Below are 15,000 nucleotides of genomic sequence, written 5' to 3'. Positions count from 1 at the left end.
AAACAAGCTGATGTGTCAGTTTAGCGGCTGGAGGGCGCTGTGAGGTGAGGGACTGCTGATATTTCTGCACAGACTCTGGACAGCCTGTCTGTCTAAATCGGCCGAGTTTGTGGGGAAAAAAACTGAACCTGCCTTTAAAAGTAGAGTGACTGTTGCTATACAGGAGTCAACATCTCTTATCTCCGGGTGTTTTTGAGCTCAATGAGAAGCTATGATTAGGAGCTCCATTCGTTCACTCAGCACTCGTACAGATCCACCATGACGTCATGGCCAAACGGAGGCTGACACCCTAAATAAATGTGACTGTTTTTCGACCACTGCAGGCACACGTTGAACGTGACGCAAGATCGCAGAGGCTGATGTTACCCCCTAAAGTGATGGTCTTTGTGACTATTCTTTGTCCATTGCGGGCGCATGTTGAACGTAGAATGTAGGATCACTGAGGCTGATGTTTCACCCTAAAGTGATTGATGTCTTTGTGACTATTCTTTGTCCATTGTACTGTAGGCATATGTTGAAGGATCACAGAGGCTGATGTTATACCCTAATGTGACTGATGTCTTTGTGACTGTTCTTTGTCCATTGCAGGCATATGTTGAACGTGACATGGGACCACAGAGACTTGTCCTTCAACAGTGACGGCTACTTGATGAACCCCTCTATGATCATCATCGCTCTGGACCGTGAGAGGCAGTGGGATAAGGTAAACAAACAAACAAACAAACCAACACACTTGTATTTGTTGTACACAGATAAATGAGTCAACAAATACTGTGTGTTGTTTGGACACCATCAGAGAATCCGATTTCTATCAGAGCCCAACTGCAACACATTGAGCTGTCTTGCCAGTGTTTGCGTGTGTGTGTGGCGAAGAGGAGGAGGGGGAGGAGGGGGAGGAGGGGGGCAGGTGGAAGGCTTCCAGTGTTGTCCACACTTCTTCATCTGTCTCACCATTCAATGACTTCTTCATCTGTCTCACCATTCAATGTTTATCATGGAGGCCTCTGGAGATTCCTGTTGGTGAGTTATGATCGGTAAAGGAGAACTTGTCCCCCTCAGTGACCACTCCCCGCCCTGTCCCTGGGTAATAGGCCTGCTGTCGGGCATGTCAGTGGTCAACAACAGATCACACGGTTTAAAAAGTGCGGTGGCGTGTGTGTGTTCTCACATCCCTCCGTTGTCACACAGGTCAGTGGTCGAGAAACCCAGAGCGGTTCTGGGAGGCGACAGCTCTGCCCCTCGCCTTTGATTAATACTGCCGCCGCTCCGCCATGACTCACAGTGCAGTAATCCTGCATCCCGAACATGACAGGAGGTGTCCCGGTAACGGCACCGTCAAAAGGATCGTGTCAAACCCGCTGAGTCTCTCTCATCATCATCAGTACATCTTCATCATCACAGCGTTTCAGTCCAGCTCTCCCGGTCTCTGTTTATCTTCCCCCTCTTAAACCTTGGGACGTCCAATTACGTTAGGCTCAGTAGAGGTGCTGGCAGCCCGGTAGTAAGTGCTTTATGTTATTATTTCAAGGTAGCTGCACACTAATCGCTCATGAAAAATGACGAGAGTGAAGTTGTGCTGTGTGTGAATGAATGCTAATTTACTCTGGCGTTTATAGCTTAATCCATTTCCCCACGTTATGATGCTGTTTATTTGGTAATATCAGTCCTCGGGCACTTCTCCTATCAGCCGGAGGCGGCTCTGGTGCAGTAAGCACGGCTACATTTTTTACCTTGCCAACACTTCCTGTTAACCTCTAAAAGGGTGGGTTTTGAATATTCTAACACAAGATTCCATTCCGCAACAATTCAACGTTCTAAAATTCTATGTAGAATTCAATGAACCCAGATATTCTTTAGAATGTTAATTTTCCAACATTCCAAACACACCGGTGTGTGGAAGTGCAGCTGATACAAATTACATTGAAGGCAGATCAGTAGCTAACAATGCTGTTCATGTCAAACACCCTGTTAAGCAATTATCAGACAGCAGTAGCCACTGGAGACCACAGGCCAGACTCTATGGAGTGTAGTTGTCTATAAAGTACAGTATGGACTATGAGACTGTGACTACTGTCATTGTAAAGGCTTCCATACTGTTGCTGCCGACATGAGTGTGGCTCCTATAGCGTATACACTATATTGCCAAAAGTATTGGTTCACCTGCCTTGACTTGCATAATGAGCTTAAGTGACATCCCATTGTTAATCCACAGGGTTTAATATGACGTCGGTCCAGCCCTTTGCAGCTATAACAGCTTCAACTCTTCTGGGAAGGCTTTCCACAAGGTTTAGGAGTGTGTTTTCGGGGAATTTTTTCACCATTCTTCCATAAGCACATTTGTGAGGTCACACATTGTTATTGGTACGAAGGGTTAAGCGATCATCAGACAGTACAGTAGCAGTTGGAGACCAGAGCTAGTCTCTATGGAGACCAGAGCCAGTCCCTATGGAATGTGGTTGTGTGTGAAGAGAAAGTAGGAACTATGAGACTGTGACTACTGCAACTGTAAAAGCCTCCATATATACTGTAGGCACCGATGAGAGTGAGTATGGTTGTAAAGTTCTGATGCAATTGAGGTGTTGGTGGCTAGTGTGTGTGTGTGTGTGTGTGTGTGCGCACGCGTGTGTGTGGGTGTGGGTGTGTGTGTGTTTGTGTGTGTTTTGGACTCTAGGGGTCTTAGTGCTGTCCCTGTGGGTCAGGATACGGCTGCTCCTGTCAAGTGAAGGGTGTGTGTCATAAATCAACAATTCAGTTTACTGCCCTCCATTTTATCAGGGGAGTACCACAACACACACACACACACACACACACACACACACACACACACACACACACACACACACACACACACACCATTGAACTGAAGCGCAATCAAAAATGCTTTTTGTCAATACTATTAACAGCAAGACACAACTATGCCTGTTAGTCTATCAAACCCAACTTTAAAAGTATTAATGGAGTCTATCTAAAAGAGTGTGTGTGTGTGTGTGTGTGTGTGTGTGTGTGTGTGTGTGTGTGTGTGTGTGTGTAGCAGCCCAGTGTGATCTGGGGAAGGGAAGTCATGGCGGTACCCAGGGGAGGGAGCACTCAAACAAGCAGTGGAGCGCTCACTGTGTGCTCTGTTTGAGTTACACAGAAGCACAAACATGAACACGCTCAAACCCCCCCCCCCCCCCAACCATTAATGCACGCATATAGACACACACACACACACACACACCACATGCTTACACACACGTACAGTGCACAAACACGCACCACACGCTTACACACACACACACACACACACATACACACACACACAAATACACACACATACACATGCACTAATACACAACATACCTACTCAGATACACACATACACACTCACACACACACACAAATACACACCACAGGCTTACACACATACTGTAAAGTACAATCCCCACACATTTATACGCACACACACATACATACTTACATACAGTACAATCCCACACACATTCCTACACAGACACACACACACAGACACACACACATATACACGCACACACACACACCTCAAATATGGCTGTCAGGACAGACTCTTGGGACAGGGGTATCTATAGAGCAGTGCAGGTGGGTTGGAGGAGATGCCAATCCATCCAGCAGTGACGCCACACTCCAGCATGTCGCCACGTAATGTGGTTATGGCAATATGCTCCCCAACGCATAATACAAATCAGCCATCTGCTGCCTCCAGTGATGTCGCCATCCCTTTCCCACACACACACACACACACACACACACACACACACACACACACACACACACACACACACACACACACACACACACACACACACACACACTCATATACACAAGTATGCACACACACAGACATACAGTACACCACCCATATGCATACACATACAATACACTATATAACAATCCTATATAGACATATAATCCTGTGCACACATGCATACGCGCACCCTCCCCCCTGAATTTAGCCCTGGTCAGTTTTAGGATGCTTGACCAGTTGGGCTGATGGATCTCACCTAAGACACCAACTGCCTTATATGGCTCTCTATACATAGCCGTACTGTAACCGTCATCAGCTTTCTCACAGAAACCCAGACTCACCGTCTCCAGTAAGTTTTACCCACATATTATAGATAGGAAAAGATACTACATTACAACGCATCCTTTGCAAGCCTGTAGCATGTTGTCGTCTGTGTGTGTGTATGTGTGTGTGTGTGTGTGTGTGTGTGTGTGTATGTGTCCCATCCAGCCAGCAGTACAGAGGGGATTTACAGTACAAAGCAGTCTATAACATATTAGCGTCTCTCTGTGTGTGTGTGTGTGTGTGTGTGTGTGTGTGTGTGTGTGTGTGTGTGTGTGTGTGTGTGTGTGTGTGTGTGTGTGTGTGTGTGTGTGTCATCCAGCCATCAATACAGAGGGGATTTGCAAAGCAGCCTGTAGCATGTTAGCGTCTGTCTGTGCATTATCAGACGCTGAGCGGCAAATTCATCTTGAGAGAGATAGCGAGAGCAAGAGAGAGAGAGAGAGAGAGAGAAGGGGAGAGAGAGCAAGTGTGAGAGAGAGAGAGAGAGAGGAGAAAGAGAGAGAAGGAGAGAGAAGGAGAGAGAGCACAGCATTGTGACAGTGACAGCCGTTTATCCTGTAGGAGTGGATCCCACCCCACTGTGGGCGGATGAGTGGAGTGCTTGTGTGGTGCAGCAGCCCCATCATGCTGTGCAGGGCCCAGGGGAGTCTCCAGAGACACAGTTCATCATGATGCTCACGTCCCACAGCGCCCATGCAAGAGTGGGGTACACATACTGTATATATTACAGTTACTGTTACAGTATACCACCACAGCGCCCATGCAAGAGTGGGGTACACATATACATTACAGTTACTGTTACAGTATACCACCACAGCGCCCATGCAAGAGTGGGGTACACATATACATTACAGTTACTGTTACAGTATACCACCACAGCGCCCATGCAAGGGTGGGATACACATATACATTAATTACTCTTATACCACCACAGCGCCCATGCGAGAGTGGGATACACATATACATTACTTTTACTGTTACACCATGCATCTGTAGAAGTAGTGTTCTGGCCCCAGCTGTGGGGTAACTAACTGGCTGGGGCACCTGCACCGTACGCTGGCGACCCAAGTTCAATACCTGCCCCGTGGTCCGGATCCAAACCTGACTCTCTCTCCTATTCACTTGTGTTGTGTTTTAAACACATGTCCAGATAGGGACAACACAGTTTGCGTAGTTTCCAACACATTAATTTGTTATTTGTTACACAATATGTGTAAAACTACTTTTGTGACAATATAACACAACTTAGTTGTTTTTAACACATCTCTGTGACCAGGGACAACACAGTGTGTTGTTTCCAACACATTTGCTTTGAGAGTGTAGCTCATAGGTTGATTGTCAGTCAGTGGCTCACAGGTCAAGTAAGGCAAGGCAAAGCAACAGCTCTAACACAGAGAACCATTTTAAATTGAATCCACATATCTCCGTTCACCCAAAGGGTTGAGTTTGACTTGGTGTGTTTTTGACTTTGAGTGTGTTATGGACCCCACGTCGAACCATGGTGTTGCAAGCATTGCTAAGCCACTTGTGGACTACATCTTCACCCGTAATATGAATATTCATTGTTTTGCATGTGATGTCTCGCACATTTTTATTATTTGTGTTAGAAGGAAGTATGTGTGTGTTTGTGTTTTTGTGTGTGTGTGTGTGTGTGTGTGTGTCCAGCCTGTGAGGCCCCTTAGCATGCCCTCAGTAGGCTTGAAATCCCTCTTCATGAGCAGACACACAACTCAGACATGAGAAACCTCCCCTGGAGCCTGGGAGGAGGGTCTGTGTGAGGGTGTATGTGAGCGTGTGTCTAGGTGCGTGTTTGTGCATGTGTGTGTGTGTGTGTGTGTGTGTGTGTGTGTGTGTGTGAGAGAGAGAGAGAGAGAGAGAGAGAGTGGAGAGTGTGTGTGTGTGTGTGTGTGTGTGTGTGTGTGTGTGTGTGTGTGTGTGTGTGTGTGTGTGTGTGTGTGTGTGTGTGTGTGTGTGTGTGTGTGTGTGTGTGTGTGTGTGAGTGTGTGTGTGTAACAGCCTGAGGCAGCAGCAGCAGCCGGACGAGCATCAGGAGCTGCGTCCATGGGAACGCTCAGTGGAGGAAGACTCCGCCGGGTCTCCAGGGAACACACAGCCTCTCAACAGCGGGAGGCAGGGGCCTAGGAGACAGGACAGGAGGATGGAGGGAGGGAGAGAGAGAGGGAGAGATGGGGAGAGAGAGAGGGAGAGAGAGAGATAAAGTGGGAGGAAGGGAGGAGTGCAGAGATAGAGCAAGGAATGAGAGAGAGAGAGATGGGGGAGAGAGAGAGAGATTAAGTGGGAGGAAGGGAGGAGTGCAGAGATAGAGCGAGGAATGAGAGAGAGAGAGATGGGGGGAGAGAGAGAGAGAGATAAAGTGGGAGGAAGGGAGGAGTGCAGAGATAGAGCGAGGAATGAGAGAGAGATGGGGGAGAGAGAGAGAGATAAAGTGGGAGGAAGGGAGGAGTGCAGAGATAGAGCGAGGAATGAGAGAGAGAGAGAGATGGGGAGAGAGAGAGAGAGATGGAGCGAGGGCTGAGAGATAAAGTGGGAGGAAGGGAGGATTGCAGAGATAGAGCGAGGAATGAGAGGGAGAGATGGGGAGAGAGAGAGAGATAAAGTGGGAGGAAGGGAGGAGTGCAGAGATAGAGCAAGGAATGAGAGAGAGAGAGAGAGAGAGATGGAGCGAGGGCTGAGAGATAAAGTGGGAGGAAGGGAGGATTGCAGAGATAGAGCGAGGAATGAGAGGGAGAGATGGGGGGAGAGAGAGAGAGAGAGATAAAGTGGGAGGAAGGGAGGAGTGCAGAGATAGAGCAAGGAATGAGAGAGAGAGAGATGGGGGGAGAGAGAGAGAGATAAAGTGGGAGGAAGGGAGGAGTGCAGAGATAGAGCGAGGAATGAGAGAGAGAGAGATGGGGGGAGAGAGAGAGAGAGATAAAGTGGGAGGAAGGGAGGAGTGCAGAGATAGAGCGAGGAATGAGGGAGAGAGAGAGAGAGAATGAGAAAGAGAGAGAGATGGGGAGAGAGAGAAAGGGAGCAAGGAGGGCAGAGATGGAGCGAAGACAAAGAGATAAAGTGGGAAGAGGGAAGGTGTGCAGAGAGATAGAGCAAGGAATGAGAGCGAGAGAGAGAGGTGGAGAAAGGGTGACTAAGAAAAGAGAGAGAATGAGAGAGAGCTGTGGAGAAAGGTGGAGAAAGGGTGACAGAGAAAGGAAAGAGAATGAGAGAGCAAGTGGGTGATGGGGGAGAATGAAAGGTGAAAGATTAGAAAGAAGAAAGGCAGAGATGGATGAGTGGAAAGAAAGGGAAGAGAAGAAAAGAGAGGAAGGCCAGTAATTGGTACTTGATGGAGAAAAAGAAAATAGGTGTGAGATACAGAGGGAATAGCAGGAAGGTGAAGAGAGAAAGAGAGAGAGAGGAGAAAGAGATGGAGAGGGAGAACGAGAGAGGGTTACACATAAATGAGAAAACAGACAGACACAAAGAGAAAGGGACGAAAGAAAGAGAAGAATCAGAGGAGCTCCTTATCGATGTTTCTGTGAGTGTGTGTGTGTGTGTGTCTGTGTGTGTGTGTGTCTGTGTGTGTGTGTCTGTGTGTCTGAGGAGCGAAGGGTAACCAGTGTGTGAACAGAACACAGAAAGCTGTGGATAACTGCGCTCCTCTTATCCCTAGAGTGTGTCTGTGTGTGTGTGTGTGTGTGTGTGTGTGTGTGTGTGTGTGTGTGTGTGTGTGTGTGTGTGTGTGTGTGTGTGTGTGTGTGCGCGCGCGCAAGACTGCTTATGCTGGAACTGCATCAGACTTCTCAGCCTCACCACAAGGACAAGCAGTTAAACAACTCAGAAGTCAATTACAACACAGGAGGAGTCTACACACACACACACACACACACACACACACACACACACACTCCTTACATTTAATAAGGTAGATTTATTAGGTTAGCCAGCTAATGTATTCCATAAAAAGGCAGTTTTATGCAAAGTGACTTACTCTATAGTGTGGATATGTCAGTACATCTCCTTGTACGGTGACATACTCCCTAGGTATTGAACCTATGGCTTTTTTTGCTGAGTACAGTCAACACTACTAATTTAGCTACACGAATAGTTGACATATTTCAGAAATAAACATACACATCTATAAGCAGTCAACATTTACTGCACATACAGTACCCTCTCAGTTGACAGGATGACATGAGTTGTTTCAGTGCTGTATTGTATGCGTTGCACTGCACTGCTCAATAGAGCTCTCCTCCACATCCCTAGCCTGTCTCTCCTGTGCTGTGATCTCCTGCTTTCTGGATTATTGTTTTTCTCGCTGGTGCTGTGTTTGGACTGTTGATGCACACCTGTGTATTTGTCCTCAGATGATCAATGAAAGCAAACAGACTGATTCCACAGAGATATTTTGAAGCACAACAACAAACAAACAAAATATTTCAAACAAAATGATGTTTGTTGGTTTTGAAAATATTGTAATGCATTTTGAAAAATATGTAATTGATTTAGTTGTGTGTGGTCCCTGATATAGGTCAACAGTATGCATTATTACTGGGACAGCATCCTAGTGTTGTTACAGTATGTCTAGAAATCTTCATATGTGCATTCCTGTAGAGGGGGGCACAGTAACACAAGTGCACACAAGTGTCTATTCATACTTTGCACGTGATGTCACAAATACTGGCTGGCGGACAAGGAAACCCAATAAACTAATCAAGGATCTTGCCAGGACATCGCCGGTTTTACTTTAAGAAAGTTGGTGTTTTGAGGTTAGAATAGAATAGAATACCTTCCCGAAGCCCGAAGCCTTAACCAGTACACCACGGCTGCCCCAACGACATGCCAGATAATTGTTGCACAAATGAATGCACTAACCACCGAGGAGATAACCCGGAGTTATGGTTTTTAACTACCAATCAAGCTGTCATTCTCCGGCAGGCAGTTTGTACATATTCAGATGAGGACTTCATCACACAACGGAACAGATGTCACTTTGTGTACAGCTATAAACATGCAAACGTTAGCCATTTTTGTCAGTGTTTCTTGCCCGCCAGGTATCCATGGTAGTCACATGACTGATAGGAACGTCGTCCATACCTCATTCGGGTCCAAGTGCTCATGGGGACCCCGGGCCCAAGGCCGACCCGGGTCACTTCCTGTTTCAACCCCATATCTCTGTCTTCCCTCTCATTTCCTGTCACTCTCTCTTCACCATCCTGTCTATTTAAAGGTGTTAAATAGAGTATATTTTTTTTGCCTTTTTGCCTTTATTGTTATAAGACAGTGAAGAGTAGACAGGAAACAAGTGGGAGAGAGAGATGGGGTGGTATCAGGACATGACCGCAGGCCGGATTCGAACCTGGGTCCCCGTGGGCACTCGGACCTGCATATGGTACGAGCGTTGTAGCCATTCTCAACCTCTCTCCTTGATCCTCGATGCTCGGTCCTCCAGGCTCTTTACCACTGATCTAACTAGCACTGGATAGACTATCCCATTGTTGCCGCCCCATCATTCTTTATCTAGATCAGTGGGAACGAGGGCCGAGGAAGGAAGGAAGGATATACAGTATAAAAAGATGAATGAGAGGCACCCATTATATCTTGGAAATTGAGATTTTTTTCCGGTGGTCATATACTGTACAGTAGGTACACCCAGCCTGCCTTCTCTCTGTCTCTGCCCAGGTGGGGACGTTCGAGCGGGACATCTTCTGTTTAAAAGGACACTTCACAGATTAGAATTAAGCTTTGTATCTTTAGAAAACCAGTCATGTTTTTGAATGGTCGTGCATCATTCTCTCAGTTTGCCTTGAGATGGGAGAAATACGGATTTCAATGAAACCCATGAATAGGACTTCCTGCTTTCAATGATGTAAAATTATGATTTTTACATCATTGAAAGCAGGAAGTCTAACATTGAAATTCGTATTTCTCCCATCTCAAGGCAAACTGAGGGAATGATGCCTGCGTTCTCTCTGTTTGCCGGCCAAGTGGGGACGTTCAAGCGGGGCATCCTCTGTTTAAAGGTGTCCATATATACTCAGCCTGCGTTCTCTCTGTCTCTGCCCAGGTGGGGACGTTCGAGCGGGGCATCCTCCAGGTGCGCTACCCTGTGTGGCCTCGTTTTGGGAGCTTCCTGGAGCAAGTGTCAGACAACCGCCACCTCACCGTCGCCACCCTCGAGGAACGCCCCTTCGTCATCGTGGAGAGTGTGGATCCCGACACCGGAACCTGTGTGCGGAACACGGTGCCCTGCCGTCGTCAAGCCAACCGGACAGAAAGGTGAGAACCACCCACCACCCAACCAATCCAGGTTACCCCACCTTCCATAGGATCCATAAGAGCTCAGCTCAACTTTGTCGGAACACCGGATGCGTTACTGAAGCATTCCGTTCTCGACACGTAAAAAACATTTAAGAAGACTATTCTATTTTTTCCAAATGTATGTGCCACTATCACATCTGGTGTAGCTACTTCCATTGATTATAGCAGAAGCTAGTTGTGGAAAGCAGACGCAACGCAAACAGAACGCTTCAGTTACGTGCCCGGTGTAGCATCCCTGCTCATTCTAACATCTAGTCCTATAGTCTACCCAGCACCCTCCCAATCACTTATCTGACGTTAGCGTATCTGGTATCCATCTTCCATCAGGAGCGGGCGCAGGAGTCACCTGCGCAGATGAAAAAGAGAGTGCGCATGTTAATCACCAGCTGGGAGAGATTAATTAGATTGATTGTGATCGTTGTCTTGCGCTGCCTGTGAATTGATGTTGTTGGGCTAACAATGTCGACTGGATGAATTACACCACAACAGGGCCAACGATTAACTGTTAATTATCCGCACAGCCACAACAGCCCCTCTTCACACCTCTGCAAATGAGTTTGGATACATGGGTGGCCCATTATGGGCACATCGGAGACTCTTGGATGTTTTGTTTAAAACATTTTTTTTTTTTTTTTTTTTAAAGGACTGTGTCTGAGGGGAACAACACTTGTGGAGACACTAAGAGCTCGACAAACGGTGTAATGATGGGGGTGGTAATTGGGCACCACAGCTGATGTATTCATTAGTGTGCGTGTGTGTGTGTGTGTGTGTGTGTTTGGAGCTTAACAAACACTATTGTGAAGATGACCATAATTGAGGACCACTACTTATTCATTAATGTATGTGTGTGTGTGTGTGTGTGTGTGTGTGTGTGTGTGTTTGGAGCTTAACAAACACTGTTATGAAGATGACCATAATTGAGGACCACTAATTCATTAGTGTGTGTATGTGTATGTATGTGTGTGTGCGTGTGTGTATATGTGTGTATATGTGTGTATGAGTATGTGTGTGCAGAGGTCAAGATGCACTCTAGTGATGATCCTGGTAATTGAATGCCACTGCTGTTGTATTCATTAGTGTGCGCTTGTGTGTGTGTGTGTGTGTGTGTGTCTGTGTGTGTGTGTGTGTGTGTGTGTGTGTGTGTGTGTGTGTGTGTGTGTGTGTGTGTGTGTGTGTGTGTGTGTGTGTGTGACTATCTGTGTGTGCATGTGAGTGCGGGGGTGTATCGATCGCCACTAAAGAAGATTCATGCTCTCGTGTTAGGGCATCTTATCCCCCGTGCTCTCGGCCAACACTCCCAGCCCTGGCTCTCTCGGCTGTCCACTGCCGCCCGCTCTCTCTCTCTCGTGTTCTTCATTAGCCGCACGATGAAGAAGCCGTGGAGCTCCCCTCTCCCCTCTCGTGATTAATGGCGTGTTTTGGCTACTGGTTTATTGTACAGCAGATGTTAGCTGTAATTAAATGCTCTATAGCTCAGCGCTAGGCTACCGGCCACCGCCAGAGAGAGCAGCCCCGTGTCAGTGATCAATGCGGCCGCATATGAACGCTGGGTATAAGCCTGGTGGTGGTGGTGGTGGTGGAGGAGAGTGTGGATGTGTCTCTGAAAGGAGACAGACAACTAAAGGGCCATTAGCACCAGCTACACAGCCTCATACCAAAGTGTGTGAGCCCCTATGGGTTTCAGCTATCATTGTGGAACAATCAGCTGCCTATACTGACTGTGGAGAATGTCTGATCAGGGTCCATGCCCCCTTGTGACCTGAATCCGCTCCAGAGTTTGTCTCTGTCTGAGTCAGCTAATGGCCATTGCCATGGTGATGAGGAAGCTCCATTCCGTTTGTATAAAACTTTAACTGGCAATCACACAGACAACAACAGTTCCCAAGGCAGAAGCAACAGGTTTCCTATTGTGTCCTTTCTCTGGCTCTAGAGCAGGCTGAGCAACACTACTGGCATCACAGTTCAAATGAAACTTCATCCATCCTGTTAGCTAGTAAGATGGAACTCCAAACGTGTGCGACTGCAAAGCATCCCGCGCAACACGGTGTCCCTCATTAGGCATTGGAGCGATGACGCTGAGAAGAGATGGGGGACATGTCTTGTGGAAGTGATGCCACTGCTAGCTTTACCTTCTGCTCACAGGTGCTAGGGGGGAGCGAGACAGCCATCATTCAACCTGAAATAAGTCAAATAACCATTCTAATGATCTCACCTCCATTTTTAAAAAACATTAGTAACATTAGTTAGTAATATTACATTAGTCATTAGTGTATTTCAGGTAATATCAAAAAGCTGCAGTTCTGTTGTTTTGATTGACAAGAGACAAATCAATAATTTATGAAAATTCATTCAAATGAAGGGTACAGCATTTTAGACCCAAACTCTCCATTTGTTTTTAAAATGTAAGATACATTTGTCCACATAGTAGCCTTTGTTGTATAAACATTAATCTGATCTGATGCATCCCAGACCATGAATCCCATCCCATAACAGAATCTAAGCACAAGTAGTCAGCAATGTCGACTCACTGAAGATTTATTGTAGAACAAATGCAAACCGGCTATTAATGTCCAGGAAGTAATTTTGAAATTCAAAACTTGTGCGACCGTGGAGCATCCAGACTACTCAATCTCCCCATTGGAAAGCCTTAAGCGACGGGTGGTAGTCGTGTCTTAAGTGGGCAATTTTTGTGTTGTTTGCCTTGTTTCAGCAGCAGAAGGGAGCATTTGCGTCTACGTGAATTGACACATCGTTCTAAGAGCCTTGAGGCCTTCAGACCCAGTGTCCCAGTGTAGGTCAGTCTACAACTTTCAATATTTCATGAGCTCCAGTCATTTAGATTCGGCCGTCTGTCGCTGTTTAAACATGCAAATCCTCAGACTCCATCCGCGCTGCCACTGGGCTAGACTCCAGAACAAACACAAACTTTTACACACACACACACACACACACACACACACACACGCACACACACACACACACACACACACACACACACACACACAGAGAGAGAAAGACAGGGAGAAACACCAGGTTAACATGCCACTGAGCCAAGTAAACACCAGAGAGAGAAAGTGTGTGCCACCGAGCAGGCCTTCAAAGCAAACAGAAGCCTCTGACAGGGAGAGAGACAAAGGAAGAATGAAACGACACCAGGTTCACCTGCTCCGGAGCTCATCTTGAAAGCAAATGTCAAAGACAAGCCCCTTGCTAGGACACCACGAGAGAGTGAGATCGGGATTGACACTCACTGAGCTCAAAATAACACTGTTTTTATTATTTATTAATGGCTTTAGCTGGTGCTTTTTAACCAATACAACATACAGAGACTAATAACAGGAATCAACGTGGGGTCAAGTGCTTTGCTGAGGGGCACAATGGTACAATTGGGAGTCTGCTGCCCCCTTCCTGCCTACTGTAGCCTCTAAGTCTGCTATCATGGTTGCATCTTGGACCACCTCAAGCTTCCTGCATGGCAGTGTCTTATACATATGTCTTGATCAAGTTCTTCCAGCAATCTTCAAAGCTTCTCGTAAATCTCATCCAAGTTCTCTAGTTTAGTTTCTAGTTTCAGGTGAGTATGGGGCCCGAGTATGCCAAGAGCTACAGACTGCCTCCAAGCAGGTTTTGTCTTGACTGAACTTCTAAAACAGACAGTTAGTGGTCCTTGATTACGATTGACTGAATCCCATTCGGTGCCACTGTTGAGTTGTAAAACTCAACGCAACCCTTCACATTGACCGCATTTCATTCTATATTACTGCACCACAAATTCATGCAAAAGAGACGCAGCAAGTTGCATTTTGTCTGTCTGGTGACCCGTTTACAGAAGTTATGTTTGTCCTCCATATCCTGAGGATATAGTGTTCCAGGAATGAGGATAGCTGATTTCGTAAACGAGAGCAAGCAGGACATTCTGTGCTCTTTAAAGTGTCATAACAGTGCGTTGCAAGATGTAAGTATTCTAAACCAACAGGAGTTCAGTGAAGGAACTCTTTCTTTGTGAAAGTGCTTGTACACTTGTAGTGCTTGTAGTTAATTCCCCTCTCTCTCTCTCTCTCTGTGTGCATTAATGAATGATCCCTCAGTGGTATCAGCTAATGTCTTCTCTGGGGCGGGTTGTTGTACGCGTCTCGTAGTAAAATAAATAATGTTTTTTGGCGGCGTCTCCGTTGGAGATGGCGGAGGAGCTTTCCTCCATCTGGTGGCGTATCCTCCGGTGAGCGGAGTGACGCGACGCCGCCGCGCTCATCACCCCTGATCAGCTCGTCGTGACGACGCACTCGCTCGCTCGGCAACACTGGCAGCCGGTGCTGCGGGGACGTCTCAGACACACTCATTATGAGACAGAACCCCAGGGGGGAAACGTGTGCACTGCACACACACACACACACACACACACACACACACACACACACACACACTGTCCCAGCCCTGTGGGACAGCTGGGACAGCGATACAGAGGCCCTGTGATCAATAACGTTAATGATGACGCTTATGGGGAGGCTGTCAGGAACGCTGCTCTAACTAACGCTAACACACACACACACACACACACACACACACACACACACACTCACACACACACACACACA

The 15,000-nt window shown here is 46.9% G+C and overlaps 1 protein-coding gene across 1 annotated transcript in view; it reads left to right on the top strand.

Moving 5' to 3' along the window:
* Positions 1-15,000, top strand: part of grin2cb (glutamate receptor, ionotropic, N-methyl D-aspartate 2Cb) — a 45,759-nt gene that overhangs the window by 11,061 nt on the left and 19,698 nt on the right. The window contains exons 3-4 of the mRNA XM_062530952.1: positions 589-703; positions 10,152-10,363. Of these exons, the coding sequence (XP_062386936.1) occupies positions 589-703; positions 10,152-10,363 (327 nt within the window). The remainder of the gene's footprint in view (positions 1-588; positions 704-10,151; positions 10,364-15,000) is intronic.

This window comes from Sardina pilchardus, chromosome 3 (assembly GCF_963854185.1).
Source record: "Sardina pilchardus chromosome 3, fSarPil1.1, whole genome shotgun sequence".
Classification (NCBI taxonomy): domain Eukaryota; kingdom Metazoa; phylum Chordata; class Actinopteri; order Clupeiformes; family Clupeidae; genus Sardina; species Sardina pilchardus.
Note: the sequence above shows the minus strand (reverse complement) of the source record. Positions and strands in the feature narration are given on the sequence as shown.